We start from the raw sequence: 16,709 nt of genomic DNA on the forward strand, positions 1-16,709 counted from the left end.
TCTTTATGGTATTAAATAGAGAAAATATTTATCTAACTTACACCTAATAGTATACCTTTGTTTTAATATTAATAAAAATTTGCATTTTAAATATTTACTTTGTTCTACATGCTGTCATTCTCTATTTGATGTCTATAGTTATTGTATGCAAAACTGTAAAGGAGATAATGCTCGTAGCTATCTCTAGCTATCATTACCAATGAACCCCACACCATCTACTCTCTTAATGCTTTTTGTCACCAAACATTATTTACCACCAATGACTAAGTCTGTGCCTGAGGCTGATAAATATTAATTATTATGTCCTTTTTCCTTGTCATGACTGGGCCCCAACTCTTCCCTTCAAAGTTTATCTGTTCTCTGCCTCAAGTTATTATAGCCCTACATACTAACTGCCTATTTAATTTGGTCAATTTATTTGATAAAAGGCCATGGAGATACGCAATCCAATAGGAGAAGCATCAGTATATTTTAAAGGTTCTTAATACCTTTAAAGAGTGATGTGTGTATATTTCAGATAATATCAATGGTTATAGGGGCAGTGACTTCAGTTAGTGGATCCTCTAGGACACTCAATCAATCCACGTATGCAGGGCACTCTTGATTGCATTTGATTTACCTGGTCTGCAGTTTTTCACTATTTAGACAAATAGAAATCTTACCTCTACAGCAACATCTCCAGCTTTTCCTTGGTGAGGAATTTCATATGCCTCCATTTGTCGCTTTGTGAGTCGTACTAACTTTTCAGCTAGTTTCCTCCAGCCTTTTCCAAGCTTGACAGCTGAAGTCAGACTAGCAGCCTCTTGGACGAGATGTGCTACTAACCCCTGGCAACCAGTCTTCAGCAGAGCCTGCAGCAACAATTGCATGTCATAATTAAAAGCAACTAATTTGAGCTTTTTTCTATAAATTAAATTTGTCATTACATATTCTGGAAACTGGCATCCTTTTTCTCACCACACATATATTTGAATTTTCTAAAATTCAAAGAGCTGATTTACTTTTTAAGCAAATCCAACAAGCAAAGTACAGAGACCACAACTAGACCAGAATTAGGGGAGATTTAGGACTAACTCATTAACTAATTATAGGGGCTTGAGTAAACCACTGAACTAATATATTTCTTAATATCCTTAATTACAAAAGGAAGAAGTTGATTTAGCCCCTTCCAAAGATACCCTGAGGTTCTAGCAGTCAATAATTTATCAACCCAGGGACGATTATTTACGATATGAACAGTAATTACTTTCCTTACCAGAGGACTGGCTACAGGATTTCTATAGAGGGAGCACACAGTTGCTGGTACATTATTCTATTTTTTTAATCAAAATGTGATTTAAGACTTCCCAGAATCATGTGCATTGCATAAAAAATGAAACACTCCGACAACCTTGAACAAAGCTATTGATATTTATGACTTTAAAAAAATTTACTCTCTCCATTCACCACCAGTGTAGTTTTGCTAAATTTAAATCTCAAGGTATCAAATATAAAACACTGAGGTTTCAACAATGCACACTGGAAAACCTTCAGACTCTTTCTTCCTTAATTAAGCATCTGAGATGTGTCAGTCACCATGCATGTTTTAAAACAAGTCTATGACTTTCTCTTTTGCCTTGAATATATTTTTAAAATACGGGATTAGATTTATCTATCTCTTTTCTGTTCAGATAAAGATGTTTGGTAGCCCTTCATCATTTAATGGCACTTAAAAGCTTTATCATTATGAAACAATAAGTAAAAATGAATTACCAAGTAAGTACACTTACTATGCAAATGAAGTTTCAAGGGGTAGCCTCTATACAATATGCTTCATTGTCTTCTGGTCAGATAGCCAGGCCTTATCTCTTTCCATTCAGAAATTCTGAAGCCTCCACTGAGGCAAAATATAAAATTTTAGGAACTACTCCCTTGAATGAGCTCTCCACCAGCACTGTCTAGTTAGTCACCAAAGCTACTCAGTTATCACACACCAACACAGAGCAGGTGTAACCAGACTTAAAATTTCAGATCATTTGGCCAATATAACCTTTTTTACCACTAAGAGAAACAAGAAAGCAATTTTCAATTCAGGCTTTCATGGCTCCATGCTGAACATGAGCTATGAGAGGTAATGAGCTATTGTAAAATGCATGTGCAGCTTCAACCAGGTAGATCAGCCAATGACTGTAAATGGCCTGGGTTAAGTGCGAATGCAGCACACCATCATAAAACCACCTATTTAACAATCAGATATTGGACTTTAAAAATTCACCCCTCACAGTATCACTGTAGAAACATAAAAATAACAGAAGGAGAGGGATTGTTTTATGTTCTTTATTATTGTTAACATCACAGAATAAATTTCTCTCCAAAAATTTCTCTCCTCCTTTTGCACTTTGGTTAAAACTTTGCTCCTCTACATGAACCTGCCTCATCTATGTGAAGATCTACATCTCTTACAGAGCACCAGCTTTGCACAGTTATAGTGATATTTACTACACACCAACATACGTACTCAAATATTTTTACACACACGCATGCATTGTTAATACCTTTGTTTCAGGAAGACATAGTGGTTTTACGTGTGGCTTTGGAACCAAAAAGGTTTCAAATCCCATCTCTGACACTAACCAACTGTCAGAACTTGGGCAAGTTGCCCAACCGCCCAAGACTCAGTTTCCTCTATTTGAAGATGAAGATACTAACTAGACTTACCCTGTAGAGTGGTTAAAATGACTAAATGAGAGAGCATGTATAGAATGTTGGGGACAGTGCCAAACACATACAGAACCCTAGAGAAGCGGTATATATCATTATTATTATTTATACAGTCACATTTTAGCCATTTTTAAAAATAATGCTCTTGATTTTTTTTTTTTTACTTTTATAAAATACTGAATTTCTACATTTAAGGCAAAATAGTTCTTCATCTTTTTTATAGATCTCTGCTGAGCCTTACACTGGGGTGAATGCTATGTTGAAAAAAAAAGAATCCTAAGAGTTCTATTAAAACATGAAGATTAAGAAGGGAATTAGCAATATCATTTTTGGATTGTGATGCATTGCATACAAAGGATGAATATTAAATTGCTAAAGTTAAAGACATTGGTGATATGTCTAAAAAACACTAAAAAGTGAACCTATGCCAATGGCCAAGTTAACTAGCTTTGTTTCAGTTCGTTCTTATTTACTTTCATGTAATTGGAGCTTCTCTGATATTTTAAGAGCTATCTAAATATTTGAAAAAGGAAAAGAAGGGATATCTTAACTGTTATGCTCTAGCACAAACAGAATCTTTAATCTTCCATTAAAGGATGATCCTTGGGGGCCTAGTTTCTGGGAAAATCACAATTGAATGTCAAATCTAAGAAACCAGTTATATCATCTTGTAGGCAAAGCTCTATATTTGCTGTAAAGTGACTTCAATTTACTTGAGACTGCTGAGAATTTTTTAACTACTCTCATATGTTTACTTATAAATATTGCCAATAAAGTTCTCTATGGTAAATAAATTACTGTGATCAAGCAATACTCACCACAGTAAGTTCATAAAGAAACTTCCTGGTATTTCTATCTGTATGAAAATCTTCCTTTAACTTCTTTACAACATAAGAAACTTTTTCTGATTCTTTGTCTGCTTGTATTCAATCAAAATCTTCCAGTGCCAGATGTGAGTAACCTAGGACATCAGCTAAAACTTTCCAATCGTAAACTTTTTCTGACACCAAGGTCAATACAACTGAGTAGATGTAAGTCATTTTTTTAACAGGCAGGGTAATTTGTTCAAGAAGATTCCTGGTTTTGAAGACATTATCTGACATAGACATTACTTGTTCCTTTTCAATCACCTTGACATTTTTGCAATGTAAAAGTCCAATCCTACCTCTCAGGACTCCCACATACCATTCTTTCACTTTGGACCGTCCAATGGCTTTTACTTTACCTTCTCCAAGAAGAGCTACTGTGTCCCCTTTGAAATATTCAAGTAAGTAGTCAATCTTGCTTTGTCTTAGCACTGTCTTCAGGGTTACCCCATAGTTGGCAAAGTTCAAATTTTTGTTTTGAAATGTAGGATATTTAACATGCACTGTTGGTAATAAAGGAGCAGACTTGATTTCCTTCTCCTTCTGCAAATCACCTGGCAGATTTGAGAGGCTTTTTAGGTTTGGGGCTGGATCAGGTGCAGTAATAAAGAACTGTGTAACTGGCCTACCATTGGGAGGCTCCACTTGAACACAGAAAACAAACAAGTGCATTTCTCTGGAGTCAACTAAAGAGAATAATAATTGTTGATGAACTACTTGACCTGATTGCAACTGCTTTTGTTTAATTTCTTTCCCTTTTCCTTCTACCTTTACTTCAAAATCAGGATCACATGAAAAGACAGAATACTTAAATCTTGTGGCTTTTCAAGTAAGAAGGAATGCTTCCCCCAGAGCTGAAACACAACTGGAGATATGCTGTGTTACCCACCCTTCTTTTTTTTTTTTTTTTTGCGGCTCAGCGGCCATGGCTCACGGACCCAGCCGCTCTGCAGCATGTGGGATCTTCCCGGACCAGGGCACGAACCCGTGTCCCCTGCATCGGCAGGTGGACTCTCAACCACTGCGCCACCAGGGAAGCACCTCACCCTTCTTAATATCAGAGATTGTAAGCCTTCCTGGCATATAACTATGTCCACAAACTGTGAAAATAGCAGTGAAACTGGGATGGGTATATTTATGCCCATAAGTTCCAACCGAGGTGGTTTTGTGGATATAATCCTAAATGGTGGCAGCTGGTGACTGAGTACCTTTAGTTTGTGCAGCAACCACTAGATACATTGCCTGACTCAAGTCTACTAGCTTGACTTGGATGGTGTCTTTATAAATGTAGCAATTGTTTAATACTTTAAAAGGGCCTTCTTTACCCAGGCTGTGAAAACACACCACTTCTGTCATGACATGGCTGAAAGGATCCTCTTTCACTTCAGCTCCAATTTTCATCTCTAGCAAAATGGCTTCCATTGTGTTAAGGTTACCTAACATGATTCCCAACAGTGGGCTTACAGTGCATGAAAGATCATAGTTTAGCATCTGTGGAGGATGTAGAAAAGCCCTTCGAGATACCCGTTGGTATTCTCCCACAGCTACATGGCCTTGGGGCACATGAACAGTGATATCTGATTCAGGTAATTGTACTGACCCTCCCTGGTAGTTTAATTTGCAAACTATTGTGGTCTCTGCAACTTGTGTTTGGGCCCATCCAGGACTCTGATTAATTGTATTCAAATCTAGGCAGGAGCAGGCCAGGTGGTGTTGACTTAACCAAGCCATTTTATAAGCCTCTGGATCATTCTGAAGCCATTCTAAGTCTTGTTCTAAGATCTGGTCAGAGTTATGTATATTCTGATGGGCATGTGCTGTGTCATCTAAAATGTCCAAAAGTTCTGAAACACTTTTAGATCTTTCAGATTTCCTTGAGGAAGACTGCCTAAGCAACTGATGCACATCAAGTTCATCACCAGAAGAACCAAAAGAATTTCCAGTTTCTACTTCTCTAAAAAAAAGAAAAGGATCTTCCTTCAAGATGGAAATATTATCTCTCTTCTGGTTATTTCTTAGCTGAATTATGTCATCCAAAAATGGGTTAGATGCGGACAGTTCATTCCAGAATGGATTCGTAGCATTGAAAGCACTATTGCCATGAAGTGTGAAATCATCGGGCCAATTGAGAGGCAAAACTGGGTCTGGTTGTTACTTAAACAAAAACAAAGAAAAACAAAGATGAAGTGGCATTCTGAGATATAACCAACATTAATTTTTATTATGGCTAAAAAATTGAAAGTTTTTATTTGCATTTTGATCTCCAGTCTAAGGAATACTACAAAATTAATGTTAAATTTGGTCAAATTTTCATGTTGTGAGGAAAGAGATATTGTTTGATCAGATTATTTGACCATATGTAATGTTACTTTATCTTAAGACATTATGATTTATAAACAAATGTATAGCAACTTAGATAATAATCATTTAACACATCTTCTTGAAAATGATCAAGACTACAAACATTTATGCCTTGGTTTTTTTTTTTTTTACATCTTTATTGGAGTGTAATTGCTTTACAATGGTGTGTTAGTTTCTGCTTTATAACAAAGTGAATCAGCTATACATATACATATGTTCCAATATCTCTACCCTCTTGCGTCTCCCTCCCTCCCACCCTCCCTATCCCACCCCTCTAGGTGGTCACAAACCACCGAGCTGATCTCCCTGTGCTATGCGGCTGCTTTGCACTAGCTATCTATTTTACGTTTGGTAGTGTATATATGTCCATGCCACTCTCTCACTTTGTCACAGCTTACCCTTCCCCCTCCCCGTGTCCTCAAGTCCATTCTCTAGTAGGTCTGTGTCTTTATTCCTGTCTTACCCCTAGGTTCTTCATGACATTTTTTTTTTCTTAGATTCCATATATATGTGTTAGCATACGGTATTTGTCTTTTCTCTTTCTGACTTACTTCACTCTGTATGACAGACTCTAGGTCCATCCACCTCATTACAAATAACTCAATTTCGTTTCTTTTTATGGCTGAGTAATATTCCATTGTATATATGTGCCAAGTCTTCTTCATCCATTCATCCGATGATGGACACTTAGGTTGTTTCCATCTCTGGGCTATTGTAAATAGAGCTGCAATGAACATTGTGGTACATAACTCTTTTTTTTTTTTTAACATGACTCTTTTTGAATTATGGTTTTCTCAGGGTATAGGCCCAGTAGTGGGATTGCTGGGTCATATGGTAGTTCTATTTGTACTTTGAACCTCCATACTGTTCTCCATAGTGGCTGTACCAATTCACATTCCCACCAGCAGTGAAAGACTGTTCCCTTTTCTCCACACCCTCTCCAGCATTTATTGTTTCTAGATTTTTTTGATGATGGCCATTCTGACTGGTGTGAGATGATATCACATTGTAGTTTTGATTTGCATTTCTCTAATGATTAATGCTGTTGAGCATTCCTTCATGTGTTTGTTGGCAGTCTGTATGTCTTCTTTGGAGAAATGTCTATATAGGTCTTCTGCCCATTTTTGGATCGGGTTGTTCATTTTTTTGTTATTCAGGTGCGTGAGCTGCTTGTAAATTTTGGAGATTAATCCTTTGTCAGTTGCTTCATTTGCAAATATTTTCTCCCATTCTCAGGGTTGTCTTTTAGTCTTGTTTATGGTTTCCTTTGCTGTGCAAAAGCTCTGAAGTTTCATTAGGTCCCATTTGTTTATTTTTGTTTTTATTTCCATTTCTCTAGGAGGTGGGTCAAAAAGGATCTTGCTGTGATTTATGTCATAGAGTGTTCTGCCTATGTTTTCCTCTAAGAGTTTGATAGTTACTGGCCTTGCATTTAGGTCTTTAATCCGTTTTGAGCTTTTTTTTTGTGTATGGTGTTAGGGAGTGTTCTAATCTCATACTTCTACATGGTACCTGTCCAGTTTTCCCAGCACCACTTATTGAAGAGGCTGTCCTTTCTCCACTGTACATTCCTGCTTCCTTTATCAAAGATAAGGTGACCATATGTGCGTGGGTTTATCTCTGGGCTTTCTATCCTGTTCCATTGATCTATCTTTCTGTTTTTGTGCCAGTACCATACTGTCTTGATTGCTGTAGCTTTGTAGTATACTCTGAAGTCAGGGAGCCTTTTTCCTCCAGCTCCATTTTTCATTCTCAAGATTGCTTTGGCTATTCGGGGTCTTTTGTGTTTCCATACAAATTGTGAAATTTTTTCTTCTAGTTCTGTGAAAAATGCCAGTGGTAGTTTGATAGGGATTGCATTGAATCTGTAGATTGCTTTGGGTAGTAGAGTCATTTTCACAATGTTGATTCTTCCAATCCAAGAACATGGTATATCTCTCCATCTATTTGTATCATCTTTAATTTCTTTCATCAGTGTCTTATAATTTTCTGCATACAGGTCTTTTGTCTCCTTAGGTAGGTTTATTCCTAGGTATTTTATTCTTTTTGTTGCAATGGTAAATGGGAGTGTTTTCTTGATTTCATTTTCAGATTTTTCATCATTAGTGTATAGGAATGCCAGAGATTTCTGTGCATTAATTTTGTATCCTGCTACTTTACCAAATTCATTGATTAGCTCCAGTAGTTTTCTGGTAGCATCTTTAGGGTTCTCTATGTATAGTATCATGTCATCTGCAAACAGTGACAGCTTTACTTCATCTTTTCCGATTTGGATACCTTTTATTTCCTTTTCTTCTCTGATTGCTGTGGCTAAAACTTCCAAAACTATGTTGAATAAGAGTGGTGAGAGTGGGCAACCTTGTCTTGTTCCTGATCTTAGTGGAAATGCTTTCAGTTTTTCACCAATGAGGACGATGTTGACTGTGGGTTTGTCATATATGGCCTTCATTATGTTGAGGAAAGTTTCCTCTATGTCTACTTTCTGGAGGGTTTTTATCATAAATGGGTGTTGAATTTTGTCAAAAGCTTTCTCTGCATCTATTGAGATGACTATATGGTTTTTCTCCTTCAATTTGTTAATATGGTGTATCACATTGATTGATTGGCATATATTGAAGAATCCTTGCATTCCTGGAATAAACCCCACTTGATCATGGTGTATGATCCTTATAATGTGCTGCTGGATTCTGTTTGCTAGTATTTTGTTGAGGATTTTTGCATCTATTTTCATCAGTGATATTGGCCTGTAGTTTTCTTTCTTTGTTACATTCTTGTCTGGTTTTGGTATCAGGGTGATGGTGGCCTCGTAGAATGAGTTTGGGAGTGTTCCTCCCTCTGCTATATTTTGGAAGAGTTTGAGAAGGATAGGTGTTAGCTCTTCTCTAAATGTTTGATAGAATTCGCCTGTGAAGCTATCTGGTCTTGGACTTTTGTTTTTTGGAAGATTTTTAAACACAGTTTCAATTTCAGTACTTGTGATTGGTCTGTTCATATTTTCTATTTCTTCCTGATTCAGTCTTGGCAGGTTGTGCATTTCTAAGAATTTGTCCATTTCTTCCAGATTGTCCATTTTATTGGCATAGAGTTGCTTGTAGTAATCTCTCATGATATTTTCTATTTCTGCAGTGTCAGTTGTTACTTCTCCTTTTTCCTTTCTAATTCTATTGATTTGAGTCTTGTCCCTTTTTTTCTTAAGGAGTCTGGCTAATGGTTTATCAATTTTGTTTATCTTCTCAAAGAACCAGCTTTTAGTTTTATTGATCGTTGTTATCGTTTCCTTCATTTCTTTTTCATTTATTTCTGATCTGATCTTTATGATTTCTTTCCTTCTGCTAATTTTACGTTTTTTTTGTTCTTCTTTCTCTAAATGCTTTAGGTGCAACGTTAGGTTGTTTATTCGAAATGTTTCCTGTTTCTTAAGGTAGGATTGTATTGCTATAAACTTCTCTGTTAGAACTGTTTTTGCTGCATCCCGTAGGTTTTGGGTTTTCGTGTCTCCATTGTCATTTGTTTCTAGATATTTTTTGATTTCCTCTTTGATTTCTTCAGTGATCACTTCGTTATTAAGTAGTGTATTGTTTAGCCTCCAAGTGTTTGTATTTTTCACAGATCTTTTTCTGTAATTGATATCTAGTCTCATAGCGTTGTGGTCGGAAAAGATACTTGGTACAATTTCAATTTTCTTAAATTTACCAAGGCTTGATTTGTGACCCAAGATATGATCTATCCTGGAGAATGTTCCATGAGCACTTGAGAAAAATGTGTATTCTGTTATTTTTGCATGGACTGTCCTATAAATATCAATTAAGTCCATCTTGTTTAATGTATCATTTAAAGCTTGTGTTTCCTTATTTATTTTCATTTTGGATGATCTGTCCATGGGTGAAAGTGGGGTGTTAAAGTCGCCTACTATGAATGTGTTACTGTCGACTTTCCCTTTTATGGCTGTTAGTATTTGCCTTATGTATTGAGGTGCTCCTATGTTGGGTGCATAAATATTTACAATTGTTATATCTTCTTCTTGGATCTATCCCTTGATCATTATGTAGTGTCCTTCTTTGTCTCTTGTAATAGTCTTTATTTTAAAGTCTATTTTGTCTGATATGAGAATTGCTAGTCCAGTTTTCTTTTGGTTTCCATTTGCATGGAATATCTTTTTCCATCCCCTCACTTTCAGTCTGTATGTGTCCCTAGGTCTGAAGTGGGTCTCTTGTAGACAGCATATATATGGGTCTTGTTTTTGTATCCATTCAGGCGTCTGTGTCTTTTGGTGGGACCATTTAATCCACTTACATTTAAGGTAATTATCAATATGTATGTTCCTATGACTATTTTCCGAATTGTTTTGGGTTTGTTATTGTAGGTCTTTTCCTTCTCTTGTGTTTCTTGCCTAGAGAAGATCCTTTAGCAGTTGTTGTAAAGCTGGTTTGGTGGTGCTGAGCTCTCTCAGCTTTTGCTTGTCTGTAAAGGTTTTAATTTCTCCATCAAATCTGAATAAGATCCTTGCTGGGTAGAGTAATCTTGGTTGTAGGTTTTTCTCCTTCATCACTTTAAATATGTCCTGCCAGTCCCTTCTGGCTTGCAGAGTTTCTGCTGAAAGATCAGCTGTTAAACTTATGGGGATTCCCTTGTGTGTTATTTGTTGTTTTTCCCTTGCTGCTTTTAATATGTTTTCTTTGTATTTAATTTTTGACAGTTTGATTAATATGTGTCTTGGTGTGTTTCTCCTTGGATTTATCCTGTATGGGACTCTCTGTGCTCCCTGGACTTGATTAACTATTTCCTTTCACATATTAGGGAAGTTTTCAACTATAATCTCTTCAAATATTTTCTCAGTCCCTTTCTTTTTCTCTTCTTCTTCTGGGACTCCTATAATTCGAATGTTGGTGCGTTTAATGTTGTCCCAGAGGTCTCTGAGACTGTCCTCAGTTCTTTTCATTCTTTTTTCTTTATTCTGCTCTCCAGTAGTTATTTCCACTATTTTATCTTCCAGGTCACTTATTCTTTCTTCTGCCTCAGTTATTCTGCTATTGATCCCTTCTAGAGTAGTTTTATTTTCATTTATTGTGTTGTTCATTGTTGCTTGTTTCATCTTTAGTTCTTCTAGGTCCTTGTTAAATGTTTCTTGCATTTTCTCTATTCTATTTCCAAAATTTTGGATCATCTTTACTATCATTATTCTGAATTCTTTTTCAGGTAGACTGCCTATTTCCTCTTCATTTGTTAGGTTTGGTGGGATTTTATCTTGCTCCTTCATCTGCTGTGTGTTTTTCTGTCTTCTCATTTTGCTTATCTTACTGTGTTTGGGGTCTCCTTTTTGCAGGCTGCAGGTTCGTAGTTCCCGTTGTTTTTGGTGTCTGTCCCCAGCGGCTGAAGTTGATTCAGTGGGTTGTGTAGGCTTCCTGGTGGAGGGGACTAGTGCCTGTGTTCTGGTGGATGAGGCTGGATCTTGTCTTTCTGGTGGGCAGGTCCACGTCTGGTGGTGTGTTTTGGGGTGTCTGTGGACTTATTATGACTTTAGGCAGCCTCTCTGCTAATGGGTGGTGTTGTGTTCCTGTCTTGCTAGTTGTCTAGCATAGGGTGTAGAGCACTGTAGCTTGCTGGTCATTGAGTGAAGCTGGGTCTTGGTGTTGAGATGGAGATCTCTGGGAGATTTACGCCGTTTGATATTATGTGGAGCTGGGAGGTCTCTTGTGGACCAGTGTCCTAAAGTTGGCTCTCCCACCTCAGAGGCACAGACCTGACTCCTGGCTGCAGCACCAAGAGCCTTTCATCCACATGGCTCAGAATAAAAGGGAGAAAAAGTAGAAAGAAAGAAAGAATGAAAGAAAGAAAGAAGAAAGGAAGGAAGGATGGAAGGAAGAAAGAGTATAAAATAAGATAAAATAAAATAAAGTTATTAAAATAAAAATAATTATTAAGAAAAAAGCAAAAAAAAAAACCCCAAAATCGGACGGATAGAACCCTAGGACAAATGCTGAAAGCAAAGCTATACAGACAAAATCTCACACAGAAACATACACATACACACTCACAAAAAGAGGAAAAGGGGAAAGAAATCATAAATCTTCCTCTCAAAGTCCACCTCCTCAATTTGGGATGATTTGTTGTCTATTCAGGTATTCCACAGATGCAGGGTACATCAAGTTGATTGTGGAGATTTAATCCGCTGCTCCTGAGGCTGCTGGGAGAGATTTCCCTTTCTCTTCTTTGTTCGCACAGCTCCCGGGGCTCAGCTTTGGATTTGGCCCCACCTCTGCGTGTAGGAGGGCGTCTGTTCTTCTCTCAGACAGGATGGGGTTAAAGAAGTCGCTAATTCGGCCGCTCTGGCTCACTCAGGCCACGGGGAGGGAGGGGTACAGAGTGCGGAGCGAGCCTGTGGCGGCGGCAGAAGCCGGCGTGACGTTGCACCAGCCTGAGGCGCGCCGTGTATTCTCCCGGGGAAGTTGTCCCTGGATCCTGGGACCCTGGCAGTGGCGGGCTAATCAGACTCCCCGGAAGGGAGGTGTGGAGAGTGACCTGTGCTCGCACACAGGCTTCTTGGTGGCAGCAGCAGCAGCCTTAGCGTCTCATGCCCGTCTCTGTGGTCCGCACTGTTAGCTGCGGCTCGTGCCCGTCTCTGGAGCTCCTTTAACCTCTTAATCCCCTCTCCTCGCGCACCCGGAAACAAAGAGGGAAGAAAAAGTCTCTTGCCTCTTCGGCAGGTCCAGGCTTTTCCCCGGACTCCCTCCTGGCTAGCCGTGGAGCACTAGCCCCCTGCAGGCTGTTTTCACGCTGCCAACCTCAGTCCTCTCCCTGTGCTCCGACCAAAGCCCGAGCCTCAGCTCCCAGCCCTGCCCGCCCCAGCGGGTGAGCAGACAAGCCTCTCGGGGTGGTGAGTGCCAGTCGGCACTGATCCTCTGTGCGGGAATCTCTCCGCTTTGCCCTCCGCACCCCTGTTGCTGTGCTCTCCTCCATGGCTCCGAAGCTTCCCCCCTGCCACCCGCAGTCTCCGCACGCGAAGGGGCTTCCTAGTGGGTGGACTTTTCCTCCTTCACAGCTCCCTCCCACTGGTGCAGGTCCCGTCCCTATTCTTTTGTCTCTGTTTATTCTTTTTTCTTTTGCCCTACCCAGGTACGTGGGGGAGTTTCTTGCCTTTTGGGAGGTCTGAGGTCTTCTACCAGCGTTCAGTAGGTGTTCTGTAGGAGTTGTTCCACATGTAGATGTATTTCTGATGTATCTGTGGGGAGGAAGGTGATCTCCGTGTCTTACTCTTCCGCCATCTTCCCCCTCTCTCCTATGCGTTGTTTTATATTTCATTTTCATGAAAGAATACCTCTGAACAAACAGGATAATTGGTCAATTATCCAGATTTTTCTAAACATTGAATGGTTGGTCTCATTACATCTAAATTATTCATTTAATGTTTTTCTTTTCTGATAATAGTCAATATGTAAAAAAACATCAAATACGTCTGTGAACAGGTTAAATAATTTGTTAAAAAATAATATGCTGAACTAGACAATCATGCATTTCTTAGATTATTTTCTGATAACTTCGTAATGATAAATTTTAATAACACTGAATTTTTTCATGAAAAATGAACATTTCATGAAAATAAACGTTGAAAAAATAGACCACCGTTAGATTTACTACCTGAAGGGATTCCCTGAAATTTTTCAAGTTCAAAAGGGCAAAGAACATGCTTATTACCACTGTAAAATGGAAACACGTTACTTTGGAAAGTGGGTATTTTAAGCATCAGCAACACATTAAAATACTTATATATCAACTATAATGAATTTCTATATATCTCAAAAATCTTGATTTTTTTTTGTTTAGAGCAACTTATACTTGGTCATTTTGCAAAATATTGATAATGATTCTGTGGACTTTGTGAAGCTGGTGCTGCTTTAGAGAAAATGAAAGCTAAAATAGAAAAATGAGTTCAAGTAAGCTTTCAGACTTTTTTGTTTAGTATATATAGAACTATACATTGATTGAAATGAGCTTTAAGTGTCATATATTAAAAATCAAAAGACATGTTTTGAAAAATAAATGTTGCATTTCTTTTATTTTTACACTTTTCTTCAAACCCAGTTCCATTGGACTCTCTTAAAACTTACTTTTTCTCTGAGAATCTGTTCAATTCTTTTATACTGTATTTATTAGCCCACTCCAACATACAGAGATCTCTTTAACCCCAAAATTCATTATATTTACTGCAATATACCACTCATTTAATAGTTTTTGTCTCCTCATAATATTTATTATATGTTGTTTGACTATTTTATTTTCCTCTTTTTTTTAATGATAGTTTAAGTATTTCCATGGTAAAGTTTAGATTTTACCATTCTTTTAATCTTCTGTAGCACTTTTCAGAGGTAGTTCTCCAGTAATTAGTGGTGGTGGAGGAAGAAATTACAATAATTATAAATTCTTGTACCTGTAATATTGCAATTTTCTGAGGATTTTTGGGCTTCCATGTCAAACAAATTTCCTTCAGACGTACTTCGTGAAATTCCTCCTGACCAAAAATGGGCTTTTTCACTGGTTAACATTATTCCACCTACAAAGTAAATATAATATATATGTGTACATATATATATATATATATTTCTTGTAAGAATACATAAACAGGTTGGCATAGAAACCAAACTCAAAGTAATCTACATATTTAAATAGAAAACTGCACATAAAAACACTCTGCATAGGTCCTCTACTTCTGATAGGATGCTAGATAGGATGCTCCATTGAAAAACCCTCAGATCCTGGATTAATACCAACAAGCAAACCTAGAAATACATTAGTGATTCTATAAAAAAAAGTAATAATGAAAATCCCAAGGATAACAAAAAGAATAGTAAGTTGAAACTTCAATAAATAGGCATTACTTGTTTGGTGATTGGAAGTCTAAAAATCACAAAACGAAATTCTCCCCAAATCCTTCTATACATTTAATGCAGTTCAAGAAAAATCATATATTATGTATATGTGTTTGTAACTTAGGCTTTTTAAAAATTATGTAGAAAAGCAAAGACAAACCAGAAGAAGAACATGATAGAAGTTATGTGTGCCGCCAGATATCAGTATTTATTATAATTTGTGCTAAGTAAGACAATGTGGATTTGGAACAGAAATAGACTAAGGACACACAATACCCCTAGAAATAGACCCACTCTCACATGAAAACTGAATATATGGCAGAGGTAGCCAGGCAGAGCAGTGTGGAAATAGATTATTCAGTCAACAGTGATGGTACAATTGGTTGTCCATGCTGAAAAAACTCACATTGATCATATACAGAAATCTGTTCTAAGAGATTTAAAGACTGAAAAACAAAACTTTAAAACTTAAAAATAGAGTCTAAGGAATTATCTTTATGCTTTCTGGAAACAGAGAATTTCTTAAGCAGAGCACACACACAAAATGCAAACCATAAAAAAAAAAAGAGAAATCCTACATATCAAAGGACATTGTTTACAAAAAGTAAAAACACAAGCTCAAAACTGGGAGAAGATATTTGCATTACATATGACTGAAGAAGAAAAAAGGATTGTATCCTAAAATACATCAAAGACTCCTACAAATTAATAAGCAAGATAAAAACAACATTACAGAAAAATTTGAAAAGAGATCTGAATAAGCATTTCTTATAAAAAGTAAACACAAATGATCCCTAAGTATATTAAAATATGCTCAATTTATCAGTAATCAGGGAAATGCTAAATGATACCGCATGAGATACAATTATCAACCATCAAATTTGCAAAAGTTTTAAAATCTGGCAACACTAATTATTGGCAAAGATGAGGAGCAAAGGGAGCTTTTATACACTACTAGTGGAAGTGTCAATAAGTACAGCCACTTAGAAATCAATCTGGTATTATCTAGGAAAGGTGCTTACAGCCCAGTACTCAGCAATTTCAATTCCAGTTATTTGTTCTAGTAAAACCTTCCATATGTGCATCAGAAGATATATACAAGAATGTTCATTACATATTTTAAAAAATGGGAATCAATCAAAATATCCTTTGCCATATGAATGGATAAATTGTGGTGTTTTAATACACTGGAGTACCATGCAACTATGAAAACAGATGGATTACCAGTAAAAGTATCCATATGTACTAACTGTAGATATGGCATTGCTGAGCTTCAGTCTTCTTTACATATATGTTTTCTCTGAGCCCTATGACAACACTGAAAAATGCGTATGTTAAATCGGATTTCATAGAGTACAAAAATGAATCTCAACAATATGACGTAAGTAACCTACAAGGTCAAATAGCTGGTGAGTGACTGACCAGCCATAATTACTCATGCACATTACAGCTACACCATATAGCCCATAATCAGGTTGCCATATACCCCTTCTCAGACTCAAGGTTCCCAAGAGTACATTCTGAGACTATCCCACCTTGCATTTCCAGTTTCCAGTCATGCTGAACCTTATTTCTTGTCGTCCTTCATCTGTTAATCACACCTCCTTCATCTTTGACTTGTCTTTTTAGCCATACATTTCTTTCAAGTTCTTGACATTTTATTTCAAAGCAGTTTATTTTTTTAGAGAAATCAAAAGCCTTTTCTGGTATAAAAAAAGAAAGAACAAATTGAAGAGGAGAGGGGAGGAGAAGGGAGGAAGGAAAAGAAAAAGAAAGAGAAAGAAAGGAACCGAAAGAGAGGTAATGTTTTCCAAACATGGTGGATAAACAAATGCAAAAATTATCTCATAAAAAAAAGTCAAATACTGCAATAGCAACTTTTTTCTCTGATAGGTGAAACTACATGGAAAGTTCGGAT

The 16,709-nt window shown here is 37.2% G+C and overlaps 1 protein-coding gene across 1 annotated transcript in view; it reads right to left on the minus strand.

Annotated features, from left to right (window-relative positions):
- Positions 1 to 16,430, minus strand: part of MACC1 (MET transcriptional regulator MACC1) — a 29,293-nt gene extending 12,863 nt beyond the window's left edge. The window contains 6 exon segments of the mRNA XM_089917703.1: positions 663 to 851; positions 3,519 to 4,372; positions 4,375 to 4,459; positions 4,608 to 5,710; positions 6,391 to 6,399; positions 14,353 to 16,430. Coding sequence (XP_089773829.1) covers positions 663 to 851; positions 3,519 to 4,372; positions 4,375 to 4,459; positions 4,608 to 5,710; positions 6,391 to 6,399; positions 14,353 to 14,554 — 2,442 coding nt within the window. The 5' untranslated portion in view covers positions 14,555 to 16,430.
- Between the last annotated feature and the right edge of the window lie 279 nt (positions 16,431 to 16,709).

This window comes from Delphinapterus leucas, chromosome 9 (genome assembly GCF_059928025.1).
Source record: "Delphinapterus leucas isolate spDelLeu-1000000601 "Yukka" chromosome 9, BTC_Dleu_Yukka2, whole genome shotgun sequence".
Lineage (NCBI taxonomy): Eukaryota > Metazoa > Chordata > Mammalia > Artiodactyla > Monodontidae > Delphinapterus > Delphinapterus leucas.